This window comes from Podarcis vaucheri (genome assembly GCF_965113315.1).
Source record: "Podarcis vaucheri genome assembly, chromosome: 3".
Lineage (NCBI taxonomy): Eukaryota > Metazoa > Chordata > Lepidosauria > Squamata > Lacertidae > Podarcis > Podarcis vaucheri.
In genome coordinates, this window is record NC_138761.1 from 15,637,077 (window position 1) to 15,659,359 (window position 22,283).

At 45.3% G+C, this 22,283-nt stretch overlaps 1 protein-coding gene across 34 annotated transcripts in view; it reads left to right on the forward strand.

The window, feature by feature from the left end:
* NRXN1 (neurexin 1) overlaps positions 1-22,283 on the forward strand; it is a 1,008,670-nt gene that overhangs the window by 740,310 nt on the left and 246,077 nt on the right. For all 34 annotated transcript variants that reach the window (XM_082217236.1, XM_082217247.1, XM_082217269.1 and 31 more), the window contains one exon: positions 8,466-8,647. In XM_082217236.1, the coding sequence (XP_082073362.1) occupies positions 8,466-8,647 (182 nt within the window). The remainder of the gene's footprint in view (positions 1-8,465; positions 8,648-22,283) is intronic.

Sequence of the window (22,283 nt, forward strand, 5' to 3'; positions counted from 1 at the left end):
TTTCCTGACATGCTGGGCCCGGGGGTAACCCGAGCAATGCAGTCCAGGTCCGGTCCCGAATCCAAGGGTTCTGCGAGGAGTCAGTCCGACAGGCCGAGGCAGGGTCAGGCACAAGGTCTGAGGCAGGTTCTAGCAAACAGCAACATTGCTCCCGCAACCTGGGGCAGGGTCCGACAGCCTTTTATCTTTGTCGGGGTAACAGCCGGCCCTGATCCTCCAGTGACTCACCTCCCTGTCTCTCCCGAAGGTGAGCACTCCTCCTGCCAGTACTCAGGTCTCTCCTCCTCTCAGACCTTAGTCTCTGCAGCTTGGGAGATGTCAGTGGGTTACTAGACACTGAGACTGCCTCAGCCTCAGCCTCTCCTGACCCAACTGGTAGTGGAGCAGCTGTAAGTGATTGTCCCGCTGACAGCAACGAGGTAATCCCCACATCTGGAGCCAGGGCAGGCTCAGGCCCCTGACTCAGCCCAGCTGGTGTTTGTTGCAGGGGGACCTGTGCAGACTGGGATTCTTCAGAATCAGGCCCCAGACTTGGTTCCGATGCCGCCTGAGACTCCTCTGGTTCTGAGTCTGAGCCCGAGTCCCAGGCCATCACAGAGAGCAGGTAGAGACAGTGGCATAGAGGTAGCAGGACCACTGGAATAAGGTGGCAATATATACTGAAAATTCCCCAAACCCTGGAGCTGGCATTAATCAGAACAAGCTGTCTTAGGATGCTTGGTATCCCTTCTCAAAGAATACACGGCATCTGCAAGGTTGCTTTGAGAATAGGATACGATTGTTAAGGGCAGCAAGTTAGGGATTATGGGCTTGTTAACAGCCTTTGTAACTCTGACACAGTTCAGCTTTGCTTCAGTAGCCATGCGGGTGGGTGGAGTTTTGCCATTGGTTTCAGTGATTATACTTTTGGAAGGAAATTTGGACTAAGATGTGGGCACACACACAAACACACCAACCCACACCATTGTGGCTCTGCAGATCTGAAATTGATAGCAAGCCCAGCGCTTTATTAGAACAATTGTTTTGGTTCTTCGTCTGCTTTAATAGTTAATGGGGAGAGCTGGACATTAAACTACTGTTTGGTCCCTGAGTCATGAATTTTGCATTATTATATTTGCCTTTCCTGAAATACAAACACTAAGGAGCCTCTTCTCAAATGGCTTATAGCCCATTTTTGCATAACTAACAGTGGCTTTGTGGATTAGACAAAGGCAGGTCTAGTGTTCATCAACGCAGATTGATTAGACCGTTTTCTGAATTTCAGCTGGTGTTTGGGCCACGGGAGGGGTGGGCAGGGAGTCAGAAAGAGCACAGCTAAAGTGAAGCTCCTTTGAAAGAAAGTGGGCAGGAGGGGAGGAGAATTTTAATTCTATATCAGATTGCTTTTCAGGTATCTCTATTCCTCTAACCCATAGATAGTGTGGCTTTCCAGGACAGCCTGACCACAGCAGTCCATGCATGCCTAGGTAACCTCTGGAATGTAACTCTTGATTTGGGACTGTCCTTGTGTCCGGTCTGGATGCTTGCAGGAGCAGGCTATTGGCAACCTGTCTCTCCATCGCCAAAAGAGCTGTGTTAGTTACAAGTTTGCAAGCAGGGCTGGATCAAAGTTATTGTGCTAATTCACAAAGCCCTAAACAACTTGGGCCCCAGATATCTCAATTCCTTTATCCCTGATTCCTTATGCCCTGCTTCGATCACTGAGGTCTTCTGATGGGGCACTTTTGATGGTCCCGTGTGCCCCCGAACTCTGGGAACTGTCACTCTGTTAGGGGGATAGGGGTCTCCTAACAACCCTCAGCACCCTTCACAAAATACAGCCCCCTGCAATTATTTTGGGGAAAGCCATGACTGTTTAAAGCAGCATTATAGCACTTTATGGTTCAAGTGCGACTGGAATGCCCAGCAAGAAGGAAAGTGAAGAGGAAAGATTTTGCAACACAGAGGTCTGGAACAAATATTGTTCCCTGCCTTTGAATGCAGTTGTCATCTCCATCATGATGAAACAGATTTAGAGGCTGCCCCACCCTGGCCTGATTTGGAAGGTGATGTTGACCACATAAAATTGCCCATTACATGTGAGTGCATCCCTTAGGTGCCTGGGGGGGTTATCAAGCACCCTCCTTGTCCTTGGAGTTTAAAAGGGGCTGACAGGTTTGCTTGCAAGGGATGCACACTGGCAATTTGCCATCCAGAGGCAGGTCAAGAGATTTGTGGTGCAGTCAAACCGGATTATTGATGTCACATTTGTTACACTTCTTTCCCCTAGAGTTTTAAAAGGAAAAGGCATGAGGGGGGGAGAGAGAGAGGGAGAGAGGGAATGAATGAATACCAACACAGCTACTAAATAGATGATAAGAAGCTGCCTGGTTGCAAAATCAATTAGCTGCATTTGGTAATGCTATGCGTAGAGCGACGCCCAAAATGGAGGCGAGGAACGTGTAGCTCATTTATTGTGACACTTCAGACAAAGAGCTCATGGCAATTGGGAGGCAGCGGAGAGGCTTAACCACATGACAGCCCATATTTGTATCTCCAGACTGTTTCACCCACTGTCCTCGAGTGACTCGTCTGGACCATAAATAAATAAATAAAGTAGTGGTGGCTGAGAGTAGGCTAACATGACATTCCTTAAGCAGCAGCTAGCATTTTTGTGTGATACAAGTTGGAGCCATGCTGTTTGAAACTGCAATATATAGCCTCACCCACTAACAGGAGTGCTCCTGTTCAACGCTGCTGGCAGCCAAGCCTCCTTTGCTCTGGGAGACCTTCTCCAAACGGGTGTCTTCCAGGACTACAATTATCATCAACCTCAGCCAGCAATAGTCAGGGAGGATGGGAACTGTAGGCCTACATCAACTGGACGGCATGAGTTTGGCTACCCTTGATCTAGGGCTCACATTTTGGGAGTGGGGGGGAAGAGGGGTTTCCCACTTTGTTTTGAAGTTTTTTTAAATTTTTTTTGGGTATACCCACAAACTTTGAGGTCCCCTTGAGCATCCTGAAGACCGCTGAGCCCCCCCCCCCTTTGCTACAGTACTTTAGTTTGCTTTTGCTAGGAGAGTTAGGATGGAGATTCTAAAGACCACACTCACCTGCTTTGGTCATTCTGTATGTTTTTTGTTTTTAAAAAAACACTACTGCTACTAATAATAAGAATGCTCTTTAAAGAACCAGAATATTTTCAGTACCCATGACCTCTGCAGCCTGACAACTCCCTGGGCCCCTGGGTGCCTGAGCACCCACAAAATTCCCCATGAAAGGGCCAGGCACCCAGAAGTTTTGGTGCCAGGGCCATGCATGGCACCCACTGCCCCGGGCACCCACAGTCGCAGGGCCAAGTTGGCACTCCTGAGCCTTTTCATGTGTATTCAAAATTTCTTGATTTTTAAAAAAGTTTATGAATGTTAAACTTGGCTTTCCGATTGAAAAGATACAGCAGAGAGAATGATGGATGGACGGAAAGGTTGATAGTTTGCACATGCCAGTCTAAGTCTGTTGGAAGCACTCTGCTAGAAACCACAGTCATGGATAGGGCTTTTTTATTGAGTCCTGTTTGTAGGCTTCCCATAGGCATCTGTGAGAACTGGGTTGGTGGACCAGATGGTATGATGCAACAGGCCCTTATTATGTTTCTATCTCAGGGCTGGAGCGCATCCTTTTGTCTTTAAGGATCTCAGGAAACAGACTTGGGATCGAGGAAGATATTTGAGGTCCAGTTCATAAGTAGACAATGCTAGAATCCTGGTTCCACTAACTGTGGCAGCAGGACTTGGTAGCCGACAGTCATTTCATAGAATCATAGAATCATAGAGTTGGAAGAGACCACAAGGGCCATCGAGTCCAACCCCCTGCCAAGCAGGAAACACCATCAGAGCACTCCTGACATATGGTTGTCAAGCCTCTGCTTAAAGACCTCCAAAGTAGGAGACTCCACCACACTCCTTGGCAGCAAATTCCACTGTCAAACAGCTCTTACTGTCAGGAAGTTCTTCCTAATGTTTAGGTGGAATCTTCTTTCTTGTAGTTTGGATCCATTGCTCCGTGTCCGCTTCTCTGGAGCAGCAGAAAACAACCTTTCTCCCTCCTCTATGTGACATCCTTTTATATATTTGAACATGGCTATCATATCACCCCTTAACCTCCTCTTCTCCAGGCTAAACATGCCCAGCTCCCTTAGCCGTTCCTCATAAGGCATCGTTTCCAGGCCTTTGACCATTTTGGTTGCCCTGCTCTGGACACGTTCCAGTTTGTCAGTGTCCTTCTTGAACTGTGGTGCCCAGAACTGGACACAGTACTCCAGGTGAGGTCTGACCAGAGCAGAATACAGTGGCACTATTACTTCCCTTGATCTAGATGCTATACTCCTATTGATGCAGCCCAGAATTGCATTGGCTTTTTTAGCTGCCGCATCACACTATTTCTGCTAGCCAGCTGAGATATCCAATCCCAGCATGATAGTGCATCTGCATTCGTTCATTCATTCATTGCATTTATTAGTTGGTGCATGAGCAGGCTTGTCTGGGCAGAGCAGAGCACAATTAGAACAATTTATAATCGCAAGTCTGATAGATCCAGCAGCACAACTGTAAAGCAAGACAAGTAATTAAAAAGCGGAAATGATAATAATTTCAGGCATAATAAGGCAACCAAGTGCACTGTAACACCAGCCATTTGTCATTATTCCCATTTGTCAAACAAAACACCAGTTAAATCAGTAATAACTCAGCCTCCGGTTAATGAACACTGGACGGTCTTCTGGCATGTGTGTTTTAATGTTAATGTGTGATTCACTTCAAAACTTTTGATGATCTTTAAAACTGGTTTCTCCAAAAAGTTGCTTCTTCTTCTTCTTAAAAACCACACATATTTCACAACATTTAAGTTTCCTAGTAAAAATAAATAAGTAAATAAAAAAATAAAATAAATGAGGCCAATAAGATTTTTAAAATAAAATAAATCCTACCTAAAATATCCTGTTGAAAACATGAAGTATGATAAAAGGAGGAGCCTTGCACCACCTTAAAGATTAAGGCTGCAACCCTAATAGTATGTACTCATAAATAAATCCTAATGAATTCACAGGGGCCTACTCCCAGCACGGCTGGTGGTGTTAGGATGCAGCAAAGTTGCCTCTCTGCTGGTTCCTGTGGGTGAAGTGGAGCACAGCTGATGCCAAGGGCGGGGGGGGGGGGCAGGCATGCAGAGACTCAACCTCCAGCCAAAGCTTGTAGTAATCTACTGCTGCTCATCCTCCCACCTGCAGTAGCCAGTGGGAAGCCCCCAAAATGGGATTTTTCAGGGCAGTATGCTGGAGGCTTTGAATCAGTGGGATCCAAAGACCTGTCTGCTCCACCCACACCCACCCCAGCCGTGCCTGCAGTAAAGATGGATGAGAAATCACCTCACCACACTCCACCTTGACCAGCAAGAGTCAGCGAGGCTTCAAAAGCTGCACCGACTCCACTGCTCCAATCGCCCCTGCTGGGAGTGCCCTGGCTGCTTTCTTTGGTTTTTGGTTGGCTTAATATGGGTAGAATGAGTTTTCATAGGCTAGGTTTTGCTTCTCAGATACAATTTTCCAAGTATGAGCACTGAAACTCTAGCCATGTTTTTTTAAAAAACAAAACAAAACCAACCATCCAAAAAATTGTGATCAAACCAGACTATGGAGATGGAGATCTTTCATTCCCACTCAACAGAATCTTGAGGTTTAAACCCAGCAGCCTGCTTAATGCAACTGCAAAGAGATGCTACTTTGCTCTTAAGGATGCAAGACAAGCCACCTGCATCAGGCCAATAGTCTAGCATCCTGTTCTCATGGTGGCCAACCAGATGCCTGTGGGAAACCAGCAAAAAGGAATCAAACACAAGAGTGCTTTGCCTTCCTGTGCTTTCTGGCACCTGGCATTCAGAAGCATGCAGCCTCAAGCTGTGGAGGGACAGGCTAGCCACCATGGTCAGCAGCCATCAATAGCCCTCTCCACTGTAAATTTGTTGAATCCTTTTTAAAAGCTATCCAAGTTGGTAGGCATCACCAATGAGTTATGTAGCTTCACTATGCATTGCTTGAGATGTGTGATGAGAAAATCCATGATCTGGGAAGAAGATGCAGACCAGCTGAAGATGCAATCCAGTTGACCTGGATTGTTGGCTGGGTTTGTTAGCGCATTCATAAACCCCAAAAAGGTTTTATTTAGTGATGTGAAACCCAATGAATACACAGGGAAGGTCTCTGTTCAGAAGTCACATCTCCATAACAACAACAAAAGCTTGTTAACTGTTCAGTGTCTCCCACAAATCAGTGGCATCTTTCATAGGTTTGCTGCAGCATTATTATTATTATTACTACTACTACTACTACTACTACTACTACTACTGCTACTATATTTATACCTTGCCCATCTGGCTGGGTTTCCCCAACCACTCTGGGCAGCTTCCAAAAAAGTATAAAAATACAATGGTCTGTAAACATTAAAAGCTTCCCTAAACAGGGCTGCCTTCAGATGTCTTCTAAAAGTCTAGTAGTTGTTCTTCTCTTTGACATCTGGTGCAAGGGCGTTCCACAGGGCAGGTGCCACTACCGAGAAGGCCCTCTGCCTGGTTCCCTGTAACTTGGCTTCTTGCAGTGAGGGAACTGCCAGAAGGCCCTTGGCACTGGACCTCAGTGTCCAGGCAGAATGATGGGGGTGGAGACGCTCCTTCAGGTATACTGGGCAGTTGCTGTTTAGGGCATTAAAGGTCAGCACCAACACTTTGAATTGAATGTTGCAATCACAGGACTATCAAAGCAAGTTGTTGTTGTTCCATTCATTATTTTGTCCACTGCAAACTGATCAACCCCATAAAACCATTGTCTGTATTTATATATTGCAAGTTGCATTTTAGTATAGGGGGAAATCTCTCTTTCTGCATCCTCCCCCAATGCTCTCCATGTAGTTGCTGTTGCCTAAACAAGACACAGGCCTTGGCAACACCTTGGGACCCACGAAGCTTATATTAGCCTACCAGCCATAGAAAATGGACCAAGAGGAGCTTAAAAAGAAATCCTCCTTTTGCTTTGGAGAGCAAATACCTAGCTCAGTAGTGCAGCACGTACTTTCATGCAGGAAATCCCAGCTTCAGTCCCTGTTGAAGCTGTCAGAAGGATCAGGTGATTGGCAACAGACTCTGCCAAGGAAGCACTACCAGCCTGAGTCAACACAGTTGGCTTAGACAGGCAAAAAGGCAGACCTGGTAGAAAGCAGCTAGCTATTGGGTTCCAGGAAACTATGTGGCCACAATATATGGTTAGGGTTATTTTTGACATAGTGAACACCATAGCAAGACCTAACGTAGTGTGTTGGACAAGGACCTGGGAAACCAGAATTCAAATCTCCACTCAGCCATGAAACTCACTTGGGCCAGTCACTGCCTCTCAGCCTAATCTACCTCACAATGTTGTTGGGTGGGAGGAGGGAGAGAACCCTGTGGGCCGCCTTGAGCTACTTGGAGGAAAAAGCAGAACATAAATGCAATAATCAAACAAACAAATGTCGCACGGGCCCGGGGTTGTGATGTCTTCTTGGGCTGTGGCTCAGTGGCAGATTATCTGCTTTGTACGCAGAAAGTTCCCAGATCCAATGCTCAGCAAGTTCAGAGTAACAACATTTGCGTGGCATCATATTGGCTATCCCTTACTTAAAGGCTTGGATCACCCAAGCATGGTGGACCATGGCTCGGTGCAGTGATGGCTTGGACATGTAGTCCACCATTCATTAAATGCCGCTGACAGAACAGGAACTCACAACATTTTATTTTTTTTAAAAAATGGGTTTCAGTGGAGTAATTTCACACATTCAGCTGATAAACACCAAAGGCTGATTCACACATGCAAATTTACTGCATTAAGTGATGGGTTAAATGACTGGGTGAGTCACTGCAGGCCAAATTATTAATATATTTCACAGAAATGGAAAACATGTAAACACACATGCACAATAAACAAAATGGCCTGTGAGCTCCAAATCAGAGTGGAAAATTGTGACCCTCCAGATGTTTTTGGGCTACAGCTGTCTTCATCCCTGACAGTTGACCATACTAGGAGGGGCTGATGGGAGTTGGAGTCCCAATGTCCGAAAGGCCAGTGGTTCCTCAGGAGCTAGGAGCATGGCTTTGTGTGTTGAACAGTTAAGGTTACAATCCTAACGACACTAAACTTGAGGGTAAGCCCCTATTGAACTCAGTAGGACTTGCTGCTGATGAGACGTGGTTAAGATTGTGTTGTATGTCTAAGGCAAGACCATCCCTGACAGAACAACGAAGGAGACCAAGATTTGAGGGTGTTTGTCAGAGGGTCAGTGTGCCGAGACTATAATTCCTGAAATATTTCTGAAACCTAATTTTCTTATAGAACATATATTAAAGAAAGAAAAGTTTAAGTCCAAAACACCTACCTAATATTTCTTTCTTTCTCTCTCTTACAGCGGGAACGACATACATATTTAGCAAAGGGGGTGGACAGATCACGTATACATGGCCTCCTAATGATCGGCCCAGCACGCGAGCAGATAGACTGGCGATAGGGTTCAGCACAGTTCAGAAAGAAGCCGTCTTGGTGCGAGTGGATAGCTCTACTGGGCTCGGAGATTATCTAGAGCTACACATCGTAAGTACCATCAGCAAAATGCAATGTTGCTATGTGTGTTTCGATTCCAGCTTCTGCTATGGCTATTACAATGCTATCCTTTCCTGAAATTGATTTCCTGCCATTGAGTAATGTTCTTTGGGTTGTTTCTTTTCTTTTCTTTTTTCCAAATGCGGTTAAGTGATTTATACATTTCAATCCAATTTTTGGAAGAGATTTTGGCATTGAGAGACTAATCCTATTGGTTAAGAGCAAAATGAAGGATTTAAAACCATTTTAGCCCCGCTGACTTCAGTGGGATTTAACAAGGCTGCAGATTGGGTTCTGAATCACTTTGGAAAAACCGGGGCTTCCCTTTTGGCTACTGCAGTGATTTTTGACACCTGAATAACTTGACGAGTTATATACTTGGTTGTGGGGATGGAGCTGTAATTAAGATTCAGGCCTGCTTAGAATATTCCAGTCACTTGGTGCATATGTATTTTTTTTCTTACTGAAAGCCTCACAGCTTTTGACAGGCAGGATCCTCCTTCCAAATCCAATCTGAAAAATAATGTAAAGTAACTGGATTCATTTCCCTGAACTCTTAAATGCCAAAGACTGCCCTGAGGTTGCAAGTGTTTCCATGCATGTGTGATGCATCCTAGACAACATTAAGAGGAACTAAAGCTCTGATCTGTGGTGAACATATCACATCCACACTGAAAAGGGATTTATTATTGCCTCACTGTGGGAGGGGGCTGTACCAGCAGATCTGAAGGAGGCAGTAGCATGCGCCTTCATTAAGAGGACATTCCTGGACCACGAAGTGTTCCACAACTGTTACCCAGTTGCTAATATTCAATTTGGGGCCAAGTTGCCTGAGAAGGTGCTTGGATGGAATTTCAAAGTAGCTTCAGGCTTGATTTGGGGACTGAAATTGCCCTGGTTGGTGACCTGTGATGGGTGAGGGTCACGTGGGCTTTAGATTTGGCAACTTTTGATACTTTTCTACACTTCTGGACCACTGCTGGGAGATGGGAGCCACTGCCTTGATGCAGTTCTGCTCCTATATCCAAAGGCATTGAGTGACTGTTTTTTGGCCCCCAGTGGGAATTATCCCATGGTTTTCTGTACAGCTCAGTCTTGTCACCTTTGCTGTTTAACATCTATATGAAGCCACTGGGAGTTGTCATCAGGAGATCTGAGTAGAGATTCCATCCATATGCTGATGGCCACCAGCTGTATCGCTGTGTAGCATCAGTACCAGGTGAGGCGGTGCAGGTACTGAACCATTGTCTGGAGGTGATAATGGGCTGGATGTTGGCCACTGAATTGAAGCTGAATCCAGACAAGATGGTGGTTCTCTAGGTGAATGGTTTGCATATATGGGAGCAGGCAAATTGCCTCTTTGGGCTGGGGGAGGAGTCACATTTCCCTTGAAGGAGCAGGCATGTGGGTGTCATAAATTGTTGATCTCAGTGGCTATGGATGCCTATGCCTGGCTTCAGAGGGTGTGCCAACTCTAGCCATTTATGTATGGCCATTTCTGGACAGGGGTCGCCTAATGATGGTCAGCCATGTTCTTGGTGTTGCAATGCATTCTGCTGTTAGTGCATAATACAGTCTGAGTCCAGTCCAAAATAGATCTGTGGGGGGAAACCATCCATAATCCAGGATGTGTATCATCCATTTTGAGAGGTAACCATCATCATTGTTATCAATGATAGTAACATATTGCAGTTCAATTTATATGAACGTCAGGGGAGGATATATTAGTCCCAGCAGATTTGCAAAGGAATCTGTCAGAGGAATGGTAATGATCGCATTTGGCCGGGTGCATTGTTAATCCTGATGAGAGCCGACTGATCTTGCCATTACTGTGCAGTGATAAATTTTGAGCAGAAAACACAGTTGTCACCCTGGAAAGTCTAGCTGGGCAATTTCAAGTTGCCTTAGAGCAAATAAGTAGCAATCACCATGGAAAGTGTCTGGATTTTTATGGCATCATAAATAAATGATCAGTTGAGATAAACTTAACTAGGGCAGCCGGGGATTTTAGCAGTTTAGATTAATCTCAACTTTGTTAATATATTAAGTTTGAGTTTGATTTAACAACCTTGCTGCTTCCTTTGCCGAGGATGGAATAGTTCCTCTTGCAAGAAATTACTTATTGATCTATTAGCAATTTACACTTTTACCCTTGCAAAAAACGTTCTATGGTGATTATTCCCAAATTGCATTGTGCTATCCTGGTGAATTATGCGATTTCCTCTATTGCATGCAACACTTCCCCAACCTCCCAAGCTTCTCCACATCCCTCACATTCACTCCAGCCTATTTTGCCTGCAATTACACTGACCAGCTGATATAATTCAGCAACCTTAGGGGCAGCTAAAACCGTATGGCAGGACTTGGTTCTAAATTTGCTGTTGTACTCAGGTCCTGTTTGCAGGCTTCCCATGGGTTGTCTGTTGTGAGAACAGGATGCTGAAATCAATAGGCTGCTGACCTGATCCAGCCCTTCTTAATGTTGCATGGACAATCTAGGGTGGTAGAAAGGTGGAGATTTCCCCTTTGGAATCTGTGGCTTGAATTGCCACGTGAAGTTGCACCATCTTGAGAAGATAGGAAGGTCATAATGTCCTGCTTATACATTTCTTCAGAGTAAAATATCTGCATCTGAAGATGCCTTTATAGAGGGAAAGGGCCATAACTCTGTAGTAGAACACAAGATCTGCATGTGGGAGATTTCGGTTAAAACCCCTAGCATCTCCAGGCAGGTCTGAGAAAGACACCTGGAAGTCTATCAGTGGTTCTCAACTTGTAGGTCCCCAGATGTTGTTGGACTACAACTCCCATCATTCCTAGCCAGCATGACCAGTGGTCAGGGATGATGGGAGTTGTAGTCCAACAACATCTGGGGACCCATGGGTTGAGAACCACTGAGCTAGATGGAACAACGCTGGAACAATCAGCCACCTGTATTGTTTTTGGGGACAGCCACTTGTCAGTCTAATCCTATATTGTCTATTCTGACTGGCAGCAGTCCTTTGTAGTCTCAGGAAGAGGGGGCATTACCTGCCACCTGATCCTTTATTAACTAGAGATGCCAGGGATTGAATTTAGGACCATTTATGTTACAGACCAGTGTTACTCATTTCTGCTATGTGCAGTTCCTCACAGTGGCAGAGGAAGCTGCTCGGGCGCCTGGGATGTGTGCCCAGGGGGTGGGGCGAGCTGCCCATAGGGGTGGGGTGCACCACGGGGCCTCCGGAGTCTGCCTGCTTCCTTCCACTCAGCTGCCCTACAGCTGGGAGGAGGCAGCACGGAGCCTGCACACGCCCAAGCTACTGCATCTCTCCCAGGAGAGACGTGTGGGCCCCACAGTGAGTGCCGCCGGGCATTTTGTCACCCCCTCAGTGGTTACACCAGGGGTGAACCACCTCCAGCGCACCCCCCTTCCTCCACCCCAGGTTCCTCATTCAGTATATATGTTTTAACAACACTGGAAACAGACAGCAAGTTTAATCAGAGGAATAAAAAAAACAGACCTACACATTTTACAAAGATTGATGTGAACCTAACGGAATCCAAGCTGATGGTAATTTGCTTCCTGATTGCTACTTGACCATTTGAATCAGCCTTTAATGCTAGACTAGAAACACAATTTACTTACCTAGCAATAGTCCTCCCAGATTAACCATTGCTAAACAGGGAACATTTTAAAGCACCCTGTCATTTATTACTCTTCCAAATCTTTAGCACAACAGACCCTGGAAAAAACGCGATTTTTCTGAGCAGCGCCATAATTGTACAGAAGAACTTTATATTTCATGGGAATTGACATTAGCACTGATTTTTTTTTTAAAAAATGAACCCTATTAGCAAAGCTTCCAAAGTTTTCTTTCATCTCAAATTAAGTTGAATCTCAAATGAAAAGGCTTGTCGACACAGATTCCGAAATCATTACGTTAGGCAAAAATAAGTTTATATGTTTATTTGCATGCATACCTTTTGTTTGTTGGTTTATTGAGGGCACTTCTGTTTGCAGTTGGAGAGACTGTGGAAGTAAAATGGGATTTCTAGGCACAGTCCTAGTTAAGTGTCCCTGGCACATCCATGGTGCTGTATTTGATAGTACAATGTTGTGGCTTACTAACTTGTTAACATGTTAGTAAGTAAAAAGTTAGTAAAATGTTAACTTGTTAACATTTTAGCAGAAACCACTGCCATGTGAAAGTATTTTCCCCCTCTCTCTTTTTAGAAAATAATTCATTGGATCTTGAGCAACCTGGTCTGCATTAGAGGCCTCTGTGCTCCAAAATATTCTTGCTGCACATTTCCAGAATATTCAATCAATTAATCAATCAATCAATCAATCAATCAATCCGTCAATCCGTCAATCAATCCATTTGTTACTAGATATGATATCCCATTAGTTATTCTTGTGGCAGGATGGAGGCAAGCAGGGAAGCAGGCAGTATAACATAATCAGGGGCCACATTCACACCCTACGTTTAAAGCACTATGATACCACTTTGAACAGTCGTGGGTTTCCCTCAAAGAATTCTGGGAGTTGTAGTTTGTTAAGGATGCTATGAGTTGCTTTCAGACTTCCCATTCCCCTCACAGATCTACAGTTCCAAGAGCGGTTTAACACTCAGTCCCTCTTCCAAGGGAACTCTGGGAATTGCAGCTCTGGGCGGGGAATAGGGAATCAATGAATTGGGACCCAGAGTGCCAAAACAGGTCCTGGGAAGAGTGGGAGATGGTTGAAAAGAAGCTGTTCTGTGAGCTTTGAAAAAGCATGAATTGGCCATGGATGGATCTGCCAATTTCATTTTCTCATTGTTCCAATCTGAAATTTGTTTTCCCAAATTTTTGCATTCATCAGCACTTTAGTGTTCATTTCTCCCAATACACATATTTTTGTATGCGATTTTGTTTAATATACACATTTTTGCAAGCAATTTCCTCTATTATCGTGCATTTCTCTACGTTGTTTTCACCAACATGTGCATTGTTGTGCACACTTTTGGATTGAAGTACTAATGCATTTTTTGGGGACAGAGAGCTGCATTGCAAAATTTGGAGAAGTGCAGATTTAGAAGAATTTTTTTGAGTTTCACTTCACTGATGCTCTAACCGAAGGTTGACCTACAAGTCCCATCCCCACTGACCTTTGTCAAACTGGCTGGGATGGGTTGGAGTTGTAGTCCAACAACATCTTGAGACTCAAGGTTGAGGGACACTGCTCTAGCCTCTGCACTGCGCTGGACTCCTCAAATCAGCTCCTTAAGGGATTCTGTAAACTGAAATTTAAGTGTCACCCTCTTTGGCTAATTCGAGTCACAGTGGACAGAGAAGGTTCTGAAAATAATAAAATAATGAGTGTCAAATTCCATTTGTGTTTGTTCAAGGCCAAGGTGGAGTTATATTAAATTCGGCAGCTTGCCAGTGCACAAAGCATTGCAATGTTAAAATCCAAATAACACAATTCTATTAAGAATGGAGGAAAGGTTTGTTTGGCATCAGTGCTTTAGCTAGATGTGACAACTAAAGTTAGCATTTGCAATCCTGCCTCGGTACCTCTGAATCAGCACTGGAAATGAAATCAGATTATTAGGCATGGATAGGCACTACTTTTGCTGCCTACATTTTGCAGCGAGCAAAGCCCAGATTGAATTTGGGTGGGGTTTTTCTCCCTGAGAGGAAACGTTTGAGGAATTTTGAAGGTAGACCTCTCCTCCACACAGAGAGAATTAGAATATATTACATACTGATGGTTGGGAGCAGCCTAGAATAGTCTTGACTTATTCTGGATCTCTTGTCCACATTTTTATTTAATACATAATAATGCAGAAGGGAAAAAATCCAGTTAGCTTCCTGTGTGTACCATAGGGGGACATACAGCCCTCCTGCAGTGGAGAGGCAAGCACCACACAAAGGAGAGCTTTTGGGAGATATGCTGAGGTCATTGGGTCAGGCACATCAAACTTTATAGGCTTCAGAAACTCTATCTCATTAATCTTGACAGCCCTGCTAGGTACGCCAGTGCTGTTCTCCAAGTGTTGCAGAGCAGGGAGGAAGGACTTACATAAGGGTACCAAATGGGTAAGCTAGGAGCTAAACCTGGGTTTGCACCCTTAGCCACTATGCTGTACCAGTTTTTTTGTTAAGCAACTGGCTTAGAATCATAGAATCATAGAATCATAGAGTTGGAAGAGACCACAAGGGCCATCGAGTCCAACCCCCTGCCAAGCAGGAAACACCATCAGAGCACTCCTGACATATGGTTGTCAAGCCTCTGCTTAAAGAACTCCAAAGTAGGAGACTCCACCACACTCCTTGGCAGCAAATTCCACTGTCGAACAGCTCTTACTGTCAGGAAGTTCTTCCTAATGTTTAGGTGGAATCTTCTTTCTTGTAGTTTGGATCCATTGCTCCGTGTCCGCTTCTCCGGAGCAGCAGAAAACAACCTTTCTCCCTCCTCTATGTGACATCCTTTTATATATTTGAACATGGCTATCATATCACCCCTTACCTCCTCTTCTCCAGGCTAAACATGCCCAGCTCCCTTAGCCGTTCCTCATAAGGCATCGTTTCCAGGCCTTTGACCATTTTGGTTGCCCTCCTCTGGACACGTTCCAGTTTGTCAGTGTCCTTCTTGAATTGTGGTGCCCAGAACTGGACACAGTACTCCAGGTGTGGTCTGACCAGAGCAGAATACAGTGGCACTATTACTTCCCTTGATCTAGATGCTATACTCCTATTGATGCAGCCCAGAATTGCATTGGCTTTTTTAGCTGCCGCGTCACACTGTTGGCTCATGTCAAGTTTGTTGTCAACCAAGACTCCTAGATCCTTTTCACATGTACTGCTCTCAAGCCAGGTGTCACCCATCTTGTATTTGTGCCTCTCATTTTTTTTGCCCAAGTGCAATACTTTACATTTCTCCCTGTTAAAATTCATCTTGTTTATTTTTGCCCAGTTCTCTAATCTGTCAAGGTCATTTTGAAGTGTGATCCTGTCCTCTGGGGTGTTAGCCACCCCTCCCAGTTTGGTGTCATCTGCAAATTTGATCAGGATGCCCTTGAGTCCATCATCCAAGTCGTTGATAAAGATGTTGAATAAGACCGGGCCCAAGACAGAACCCTGTGGCATCCCACTAGTCACTCTTCTCCAGGATGAAGAGGAACCATTGATGAGCACCCTTTGGGTTCGGTCAGTCAGCCAGTTACAAATCCACTGAGTGGTAGCATAGTCAAGACCGCATTTTACCAGCTTCTTTACAAGAATATCATGGGGCACCTTGTCAAATGCCTTGCTGAAATCAAGGTAGGCTACATCCACTGCGTTCCCTTCATCTACCAGGCTTGTAATTCTGTCAAAAAACGAGATCAGGTTAGTCTGACATGACTTATTTTTCAGAAATCCATGCTGACTATTGGTGATCACAGCATTCCTTTCTAGGTGCTCACAGACTGTTTGCTTAATGATCTGCTCCAGAATCTTCCCTGCTATTGATGTCAGACTGACTGGGCGGTAATTATTTGGGTCCTCTCTTTTTCCCTTTTTGAAAATAGGGACAACATTTGCCCTCCTACAGTCTGCCGGGACTTCGCCTGTTCTCCAGGAATTCTCAAAGATGACTGCCAGTGGTTCTGAGATCACATCTGCCAGTTCTTTTAATACTCTTGGATGCAGTTCATCTGGCCCTGGAGACTTGAATACATCTAAACTAGCCAAATATTCTTGTACTATCTCCTTAGTTATTCTGGGCTGTGTTTCCTTTGCTGAATCATTTGCTCCAAATTCTTCAGGTCGGGCATTGTTTTCTTTATCGGAGAAGACTGAGGCAAAGAAGGCATTGAGTAGTTCAGCCCTTTCTGTGTCCCCTGTTTGCATTTCACCATCTTCTCCTCTGAGTGACCCCACAGTTTCTTTGTTCTTCCTTTTGCTACGAACATACCCATAAAAGCCTTTTTTGTTGCTTTTAACCTCTCTAGCAAGCCTGAGTTCATTCTGTGCTTTAGCTTTTCTGACTTTGTGTCTACATGTGCTGGCTATTTGTTTGAATTCCTCTTTGGTGGTTTCCCCCCTTTTCCATTTTTTGTACACATCCTTTTTTAATCTTAATTCAGTTAAAAGTTCTTTAGATAGCCACCCTGACTTCTTTAGGCACCTTCCATGTTTCCATCTCATTGGTATTGCCTGACGTTGTGCTTTTAGTATCTCCCTCTTAACAAACTCCCAGCCATCATGAACTCCCTTTCCTTTTAGTATTGTTGTCCATGGGATCTCACCCAGCACTTCCCTAAGTTTTATGAAGTCGGCTTTCTTAAAGTCAAGAAATTGAGTCCTAGTATGCTTGGCTGCTCCTTTCCGCTGTATAGTAAACTTCATAAGAGCATGATCACTCGCGCCTAATGATCCTTCCACTTCTACCCCACTAACCAGGTCATCAACATTGGTTAGGACCAGATCTAAAATGGCTGTTCCTCTTGTTGCTTCTCCCACTTTCTGGACAATGAAGTTGTCTGCAAGGCCAGTGAGGAATCTGTTTGACCTTATGCTCTTGGCTGAGTTTGACGTCCAACAAATATCCGGGTAATTGAAGTCCCCCATTACTACTATCTCCCTTCCTTTTGCATGCTTGGCCATCTGTTCCAGGAAGGCATCATCTATGTCCTCCGTTTGGCTTGGGGATCTATAGTAAACTCCCACAATGAGGTCTCTGTTATTCTTCTCTCCCTTAATTTTGACCCAAATGCTCTCACTTTGGCTTTGAGGATCTAAATCTTGGATCTCTTCACAGGTATACACATCCCTGACATATAACGCCACTCCTCCTCCTTTCTTGTCTGGTCTGTTTCTCTGAAATAGATTGTATCCCCCCATTATTACATTCCAATCGTGGGACTTATCCCACCAGGTTTCAGTGATGCCTATTATGTCATATTTAGTTTGCTGTACCAAGAGCTCAAGCTCATCTTGTTTATTTCCCATGCTTTGCGCATTAGTGTACAGACATTGAAGTCCATTAATCATTCCCCCGTGTCTCTTATTTAAGGATTTTTTCCTCCCACCACTAGGTCCGTGTGCTGTTTTCTCCATTTGGTCTATGACATTTGGATGATCATCTTCATTAATTGATAGGCTCCTACCTTCAGGAGCACTGTCTCCCTCCCCCACATTAGTCAGTTTAAAGCCCTCCTGATGAGGTTTCTGAGATTTTTGGCAAAAACATTTCTCCCAACCGTTGTGAGGTGCAGCCCATCACTTGCCAGAAGTCCATCTTCAAGAAACTGCAGTCCGTGATCTAAGAATCCAAACCGTTCCTGTTTACACCATTTGCGAAGCCAGCTGTTCACTTCCACTATTTTCCCCTCTCTCCCTGGGCCACGTCGTTCAACTGGGAGGACAGACGAGATGACAATTTGTGCATTTAGTTGCTTCAATTTCCTGCCGAGAGCCTCGTAGTCTCTTTTGATCTTCTGGAGGCTATTGCTTGCAGTGTCATTGGTTCCCACATGAACCAAGAGGAAGGGGTATTTGTCAGTGGGTTTTATGATTCCTTGCAGTCGTTCAGTTACATCTTGGATCTTAGCCCCGGGGAGACAGCACACTTCCCGAGACATCTTGTCAGGCCCACAGATCACTGCTTCTGTTCCCCTCAGTAGGGAATCCCCTATCACCACTACACGCCTCCTCTTGGGTTTGGTCGGGGTTCTTCCGTGAGCTGTGCATTCCAAGGTCGCCTGCACATTCCCTGAGGACTGACTTTGCTGCTCGTCTTCATATACCTGATCAACTGTAATGAGGGAGAGATCCTCAAATGGAGTCTGCTCTTCGTCTTCCATGCTAGGGGAGAGGACCTCAAAGCGATTGTGTATTTCTAAGCAATCAGAGTGAACCCTGGGCCTCCTACTTCTTTGAGTCACGTTTCTCCATATATCTGGCTCCTGTGTTGGTGAACTAGACTCCTTCTCAGGGGAGTCCCCTGTCTCCTCCTTGGTGGAGACGGTGTGCTCTGTTGCTTCCAAGAAGAGCTCCAGCTCTCTAATTCTTTGGAGCGTAGCTACACGTTCCTCCAGTTGCTGGACTTTGTCTTTTAAGAGAGCAATCAACATGCAATTGCTGCAGGTAAAGCTGCCTGCAACCTTTGGCAAGATGGCAAACATTGCGCAGGAATCGCAGGCGACTGCAGCTGTTCCCTCCCCTTCCATCTTGAGATCGTGTCGTTGGGGTTGGCTACAGAGGTCCTCCATCATAAAAAGCTTGAAGACAGGGCAAATAACTTCCCCCACACAAAAAAACACCTAGATCTCCCCCCACAAAGGTTTGAGACTAGCTCCCCTAAATCTAAAAGATGGATCTAACTGCGCGCGCCGTTAGGCGTGCGCCGCTGCCCTGCAAACTCTGATAAGCTCCTCCCACAGCTAATCCCCTGCCTCAACAAAAACCCTGCCCCCTCTGACCTTTACACAGGGAAAACAGCTAATGAGCCACAAAGAAACACACACACACAAGAAAACCCTTTTTGCTCCTTCTTCAACTGATGCCCTGCAAACTCTGATAAGCTCCTCCCACAGCTAATCCCCTGCCTCAACAAAAACCCTGCCCCCTCTGACCTTTACACAGGGAAAACAGCTAATGAGCCACAAAGAAACACACACACACAAGAAAACCCTTTTTGCTCCTTCTTCAACTGATGCCCTGCAAACTCTGATAAGCTCCTCCCACAGCTAATCCCCTGCCTCAACAGAAACCCTGCCCCCTCTGACCTTTACACAGGGAAAACAGCTAATGAGCCACAAAGAAACACACACACACACACAAGAAAACCCTTTTTGCTCCTTCTTCAACTGATGCCCTGCAAACTCTGATAAGCTCCTCCCACAGCTAATCCCCTGCCTCAACAGAAACCCTGCCCCCTCTGACCTTTACACAGGGAAAACAGCTAATGAGCCACAAAGAAACACACACACACACACACACACACACACACACACAAGAAAACCCTTTTTGCTCCTTCTTCAACTGATGCCCTGCAAACTCTGATAAGCTCCTCCCACAGCTAATCCCCTGCCTCAACAGAAACCCTGCCCCCTCTGACCTTTACACAGGGAAAACAGCTAATGAGCCACAAAGAAACACACACACAAGAAAACCCTTTTTGCTCCTTCTTCAACTGATGCCCTGCAAACTCTGATAAGCTCCTCCCACAGCTAATCCCCTGCCTCAACAGAAACCCTGCCCCCTCTGACCTTTACACAGGGACTTAGCTTCCAGGCATCCCCCCTGTGAGTCCTGCTGTGAGCCATGGGGTTAAAAGATATCCTCTTTCCCCACAAATTGCTTGTGCATGGTAGACAAGAAACATTTGTGACACACTGAAGCGAAAGGACTGTGTGAACACACAGGAGGGTGTGAGCATATGAACAGATGAAGCTGCCTATGCCAGATCAAGACTATTGGTCCATCTAATTTTGTATTGTCTACACGGATCAGCAGCTGTTTTCCTGGAGGAGTCTTTCTGCAAAGCAGATGCTCTAGCGCAGGCACAGGCAAACTCGGCCCTCCAGATGTTTTGAGACTACAATTCCCATCATCCCTGGCCACTGGCCCTGTTAGCTAGGGGTGATGGGAGTTGTAGTCCCAAAACATCTGGAGGGCCGAGTTTGCCTGTGCCTGCTCTAGCACTAAGCTATAGCCCCCACTGCAATTCCAAGGTCAGCTAAGTCATGGGAATTGGTGAGACCTGTCTAATCCTAGTGTGGACAGGGGCAATACAGGAAGGGGCAAATTCATGGGGAAAGCACGGTGCTTGAACGTTCTGCCTAGGACTGGACAACAACCATCAGTTAATATGGAATACAATTATCCTATCTTCTCCCTTGGGAGGTGCATCAACACTCAAAGCCGCAGAAGCTTGCAAGCCTTCCCACTGGTGAGATGAGCACTGCATCTTGGATGAAATTAAGGAGCCAAAGGAAGCTCCAGCACATTTGCCAGCATTCCACTGATGACAACAGGGACAAGTTTGCACCACCCTAATTCTGATTCCAAGGCTTTCTGCTTCAGTCCCCTCTCCCTTCATTGCATATTGCCAAAGGCTCTTCTCCGCTGATGGCATTCATTTACTCTGCAATATACCAACCCCCCAAGTTGAACAAAAGCCAAGAGAGCGTTTATTCTTTTGGTTAAAGTTATCCTTGGAAACATGAGCATATTGTCACACGTCACCCCAGTCTCTGAGCAGTCAGAGACTCCAGGGTTCTAGCACAGAAATCGAAGTCTAAATACAGTGACAATACACATAAAATATCACTGCAACATTACAAGAAAAAATGATAAACAACAATGAACAGTTTGTTTAATGTACATAAACATTTAAGTAAGTGCACACTTTCCCCCGAGATCAAGTCAAAGTATCTATTAAGCAACCCCCTTTTGGAGGGCTGGAGGTGGGGGCAACCCTATTGAAACCAGCCATCTGCTGATGGCAACTACAGAGTCGTTCCCCATCCCCTTGCTTCCCTGCAGTCCTTCCTCTGGTAACAGCTTGCCATAACTAACTTAAGTCCCTTAATTTGAGTAAAACTTAACTGGAGGCGACTGCTCAACATCCTTGAGAAAGTGCTGAGATCATAGTCACCAGCACATTTGATGGCTGAACATATGAAACTTGCCAACACATCGCATGGCTCCTGGCAATGGGAGTGGGGGGTGGGTGGGCACCTGACAAGTTGCTATTGTTTTATGTCCTTCCTGGTGGAAACCCGTTTCCCCAGCTTTTGTAGTGTTTTGATGTGCGATGGGGGATTGCAGAGCACTGGCCACAGGACCTAGTGTCATTGAATTTTAAAAAGCATTGTGTGTCTGGCTCCCCTCCATCTTACCTTAATGCAAATAACATATGATGAGAGACAGAGAGAGAGAGAGAGAGAGAGAGAAGGAGGGAGCTGCTGTACAAAGGCAAGAGGCTTATGAAATAATATAAAATAAATAGAAATTATTAGAAGGAGTAGAAGAGTCTCTGCTCTGATATGTTCCACTGTTCTCCTCTGAGAATGGCCAGAACTTGAGAACTTGAAGCACCCCTGGCCTTGCTATACCCACTTCCCATGTTCTTTTTGGAATGAGCCTTCCTTAAATCCACAAGGAAACGGTAGGTGCTGGGCCTAGTCTCAAAACAGCATCTGACCCAGATACCAGTTGTTGTTGTGGTGGTAGAAATCCTTTCTAGTTCTACTCCACAATTTTGAAAATGATTTATTCCCATTTAATGCCCGCCTGATCAGTGAAGTGGGGGTGTGGGTTGGCGGGGAGAAGAAATCTTTTGCCGCCTGCCTCCAGGTAAGCCATCAGTTATGTTGCAACGCGAGCTGTTAATTGCAAAGGTTTTGTGTACATGTCTGCAAGTTGCTGTGCTCAACTAGCAATAACTCTTGTTTGGAGCAGCGTCAGGGGATTGCACAGTTGCTTGGTACTGCTTGATTTGCTCTCCCCGGATCAGTTCTTTAGAGCATTCAGTGTGCTATTTTTCCAATGCTGTAATTGGCTATGTATGGTGGTGGGCCGGGGGGGGGGGTGAATACCCGTTGCCAGTTATATGTTTGCAGCCTAAAATAAGATGGGTGTGCACTTTCACAGAGGCAGATCTTGTAGT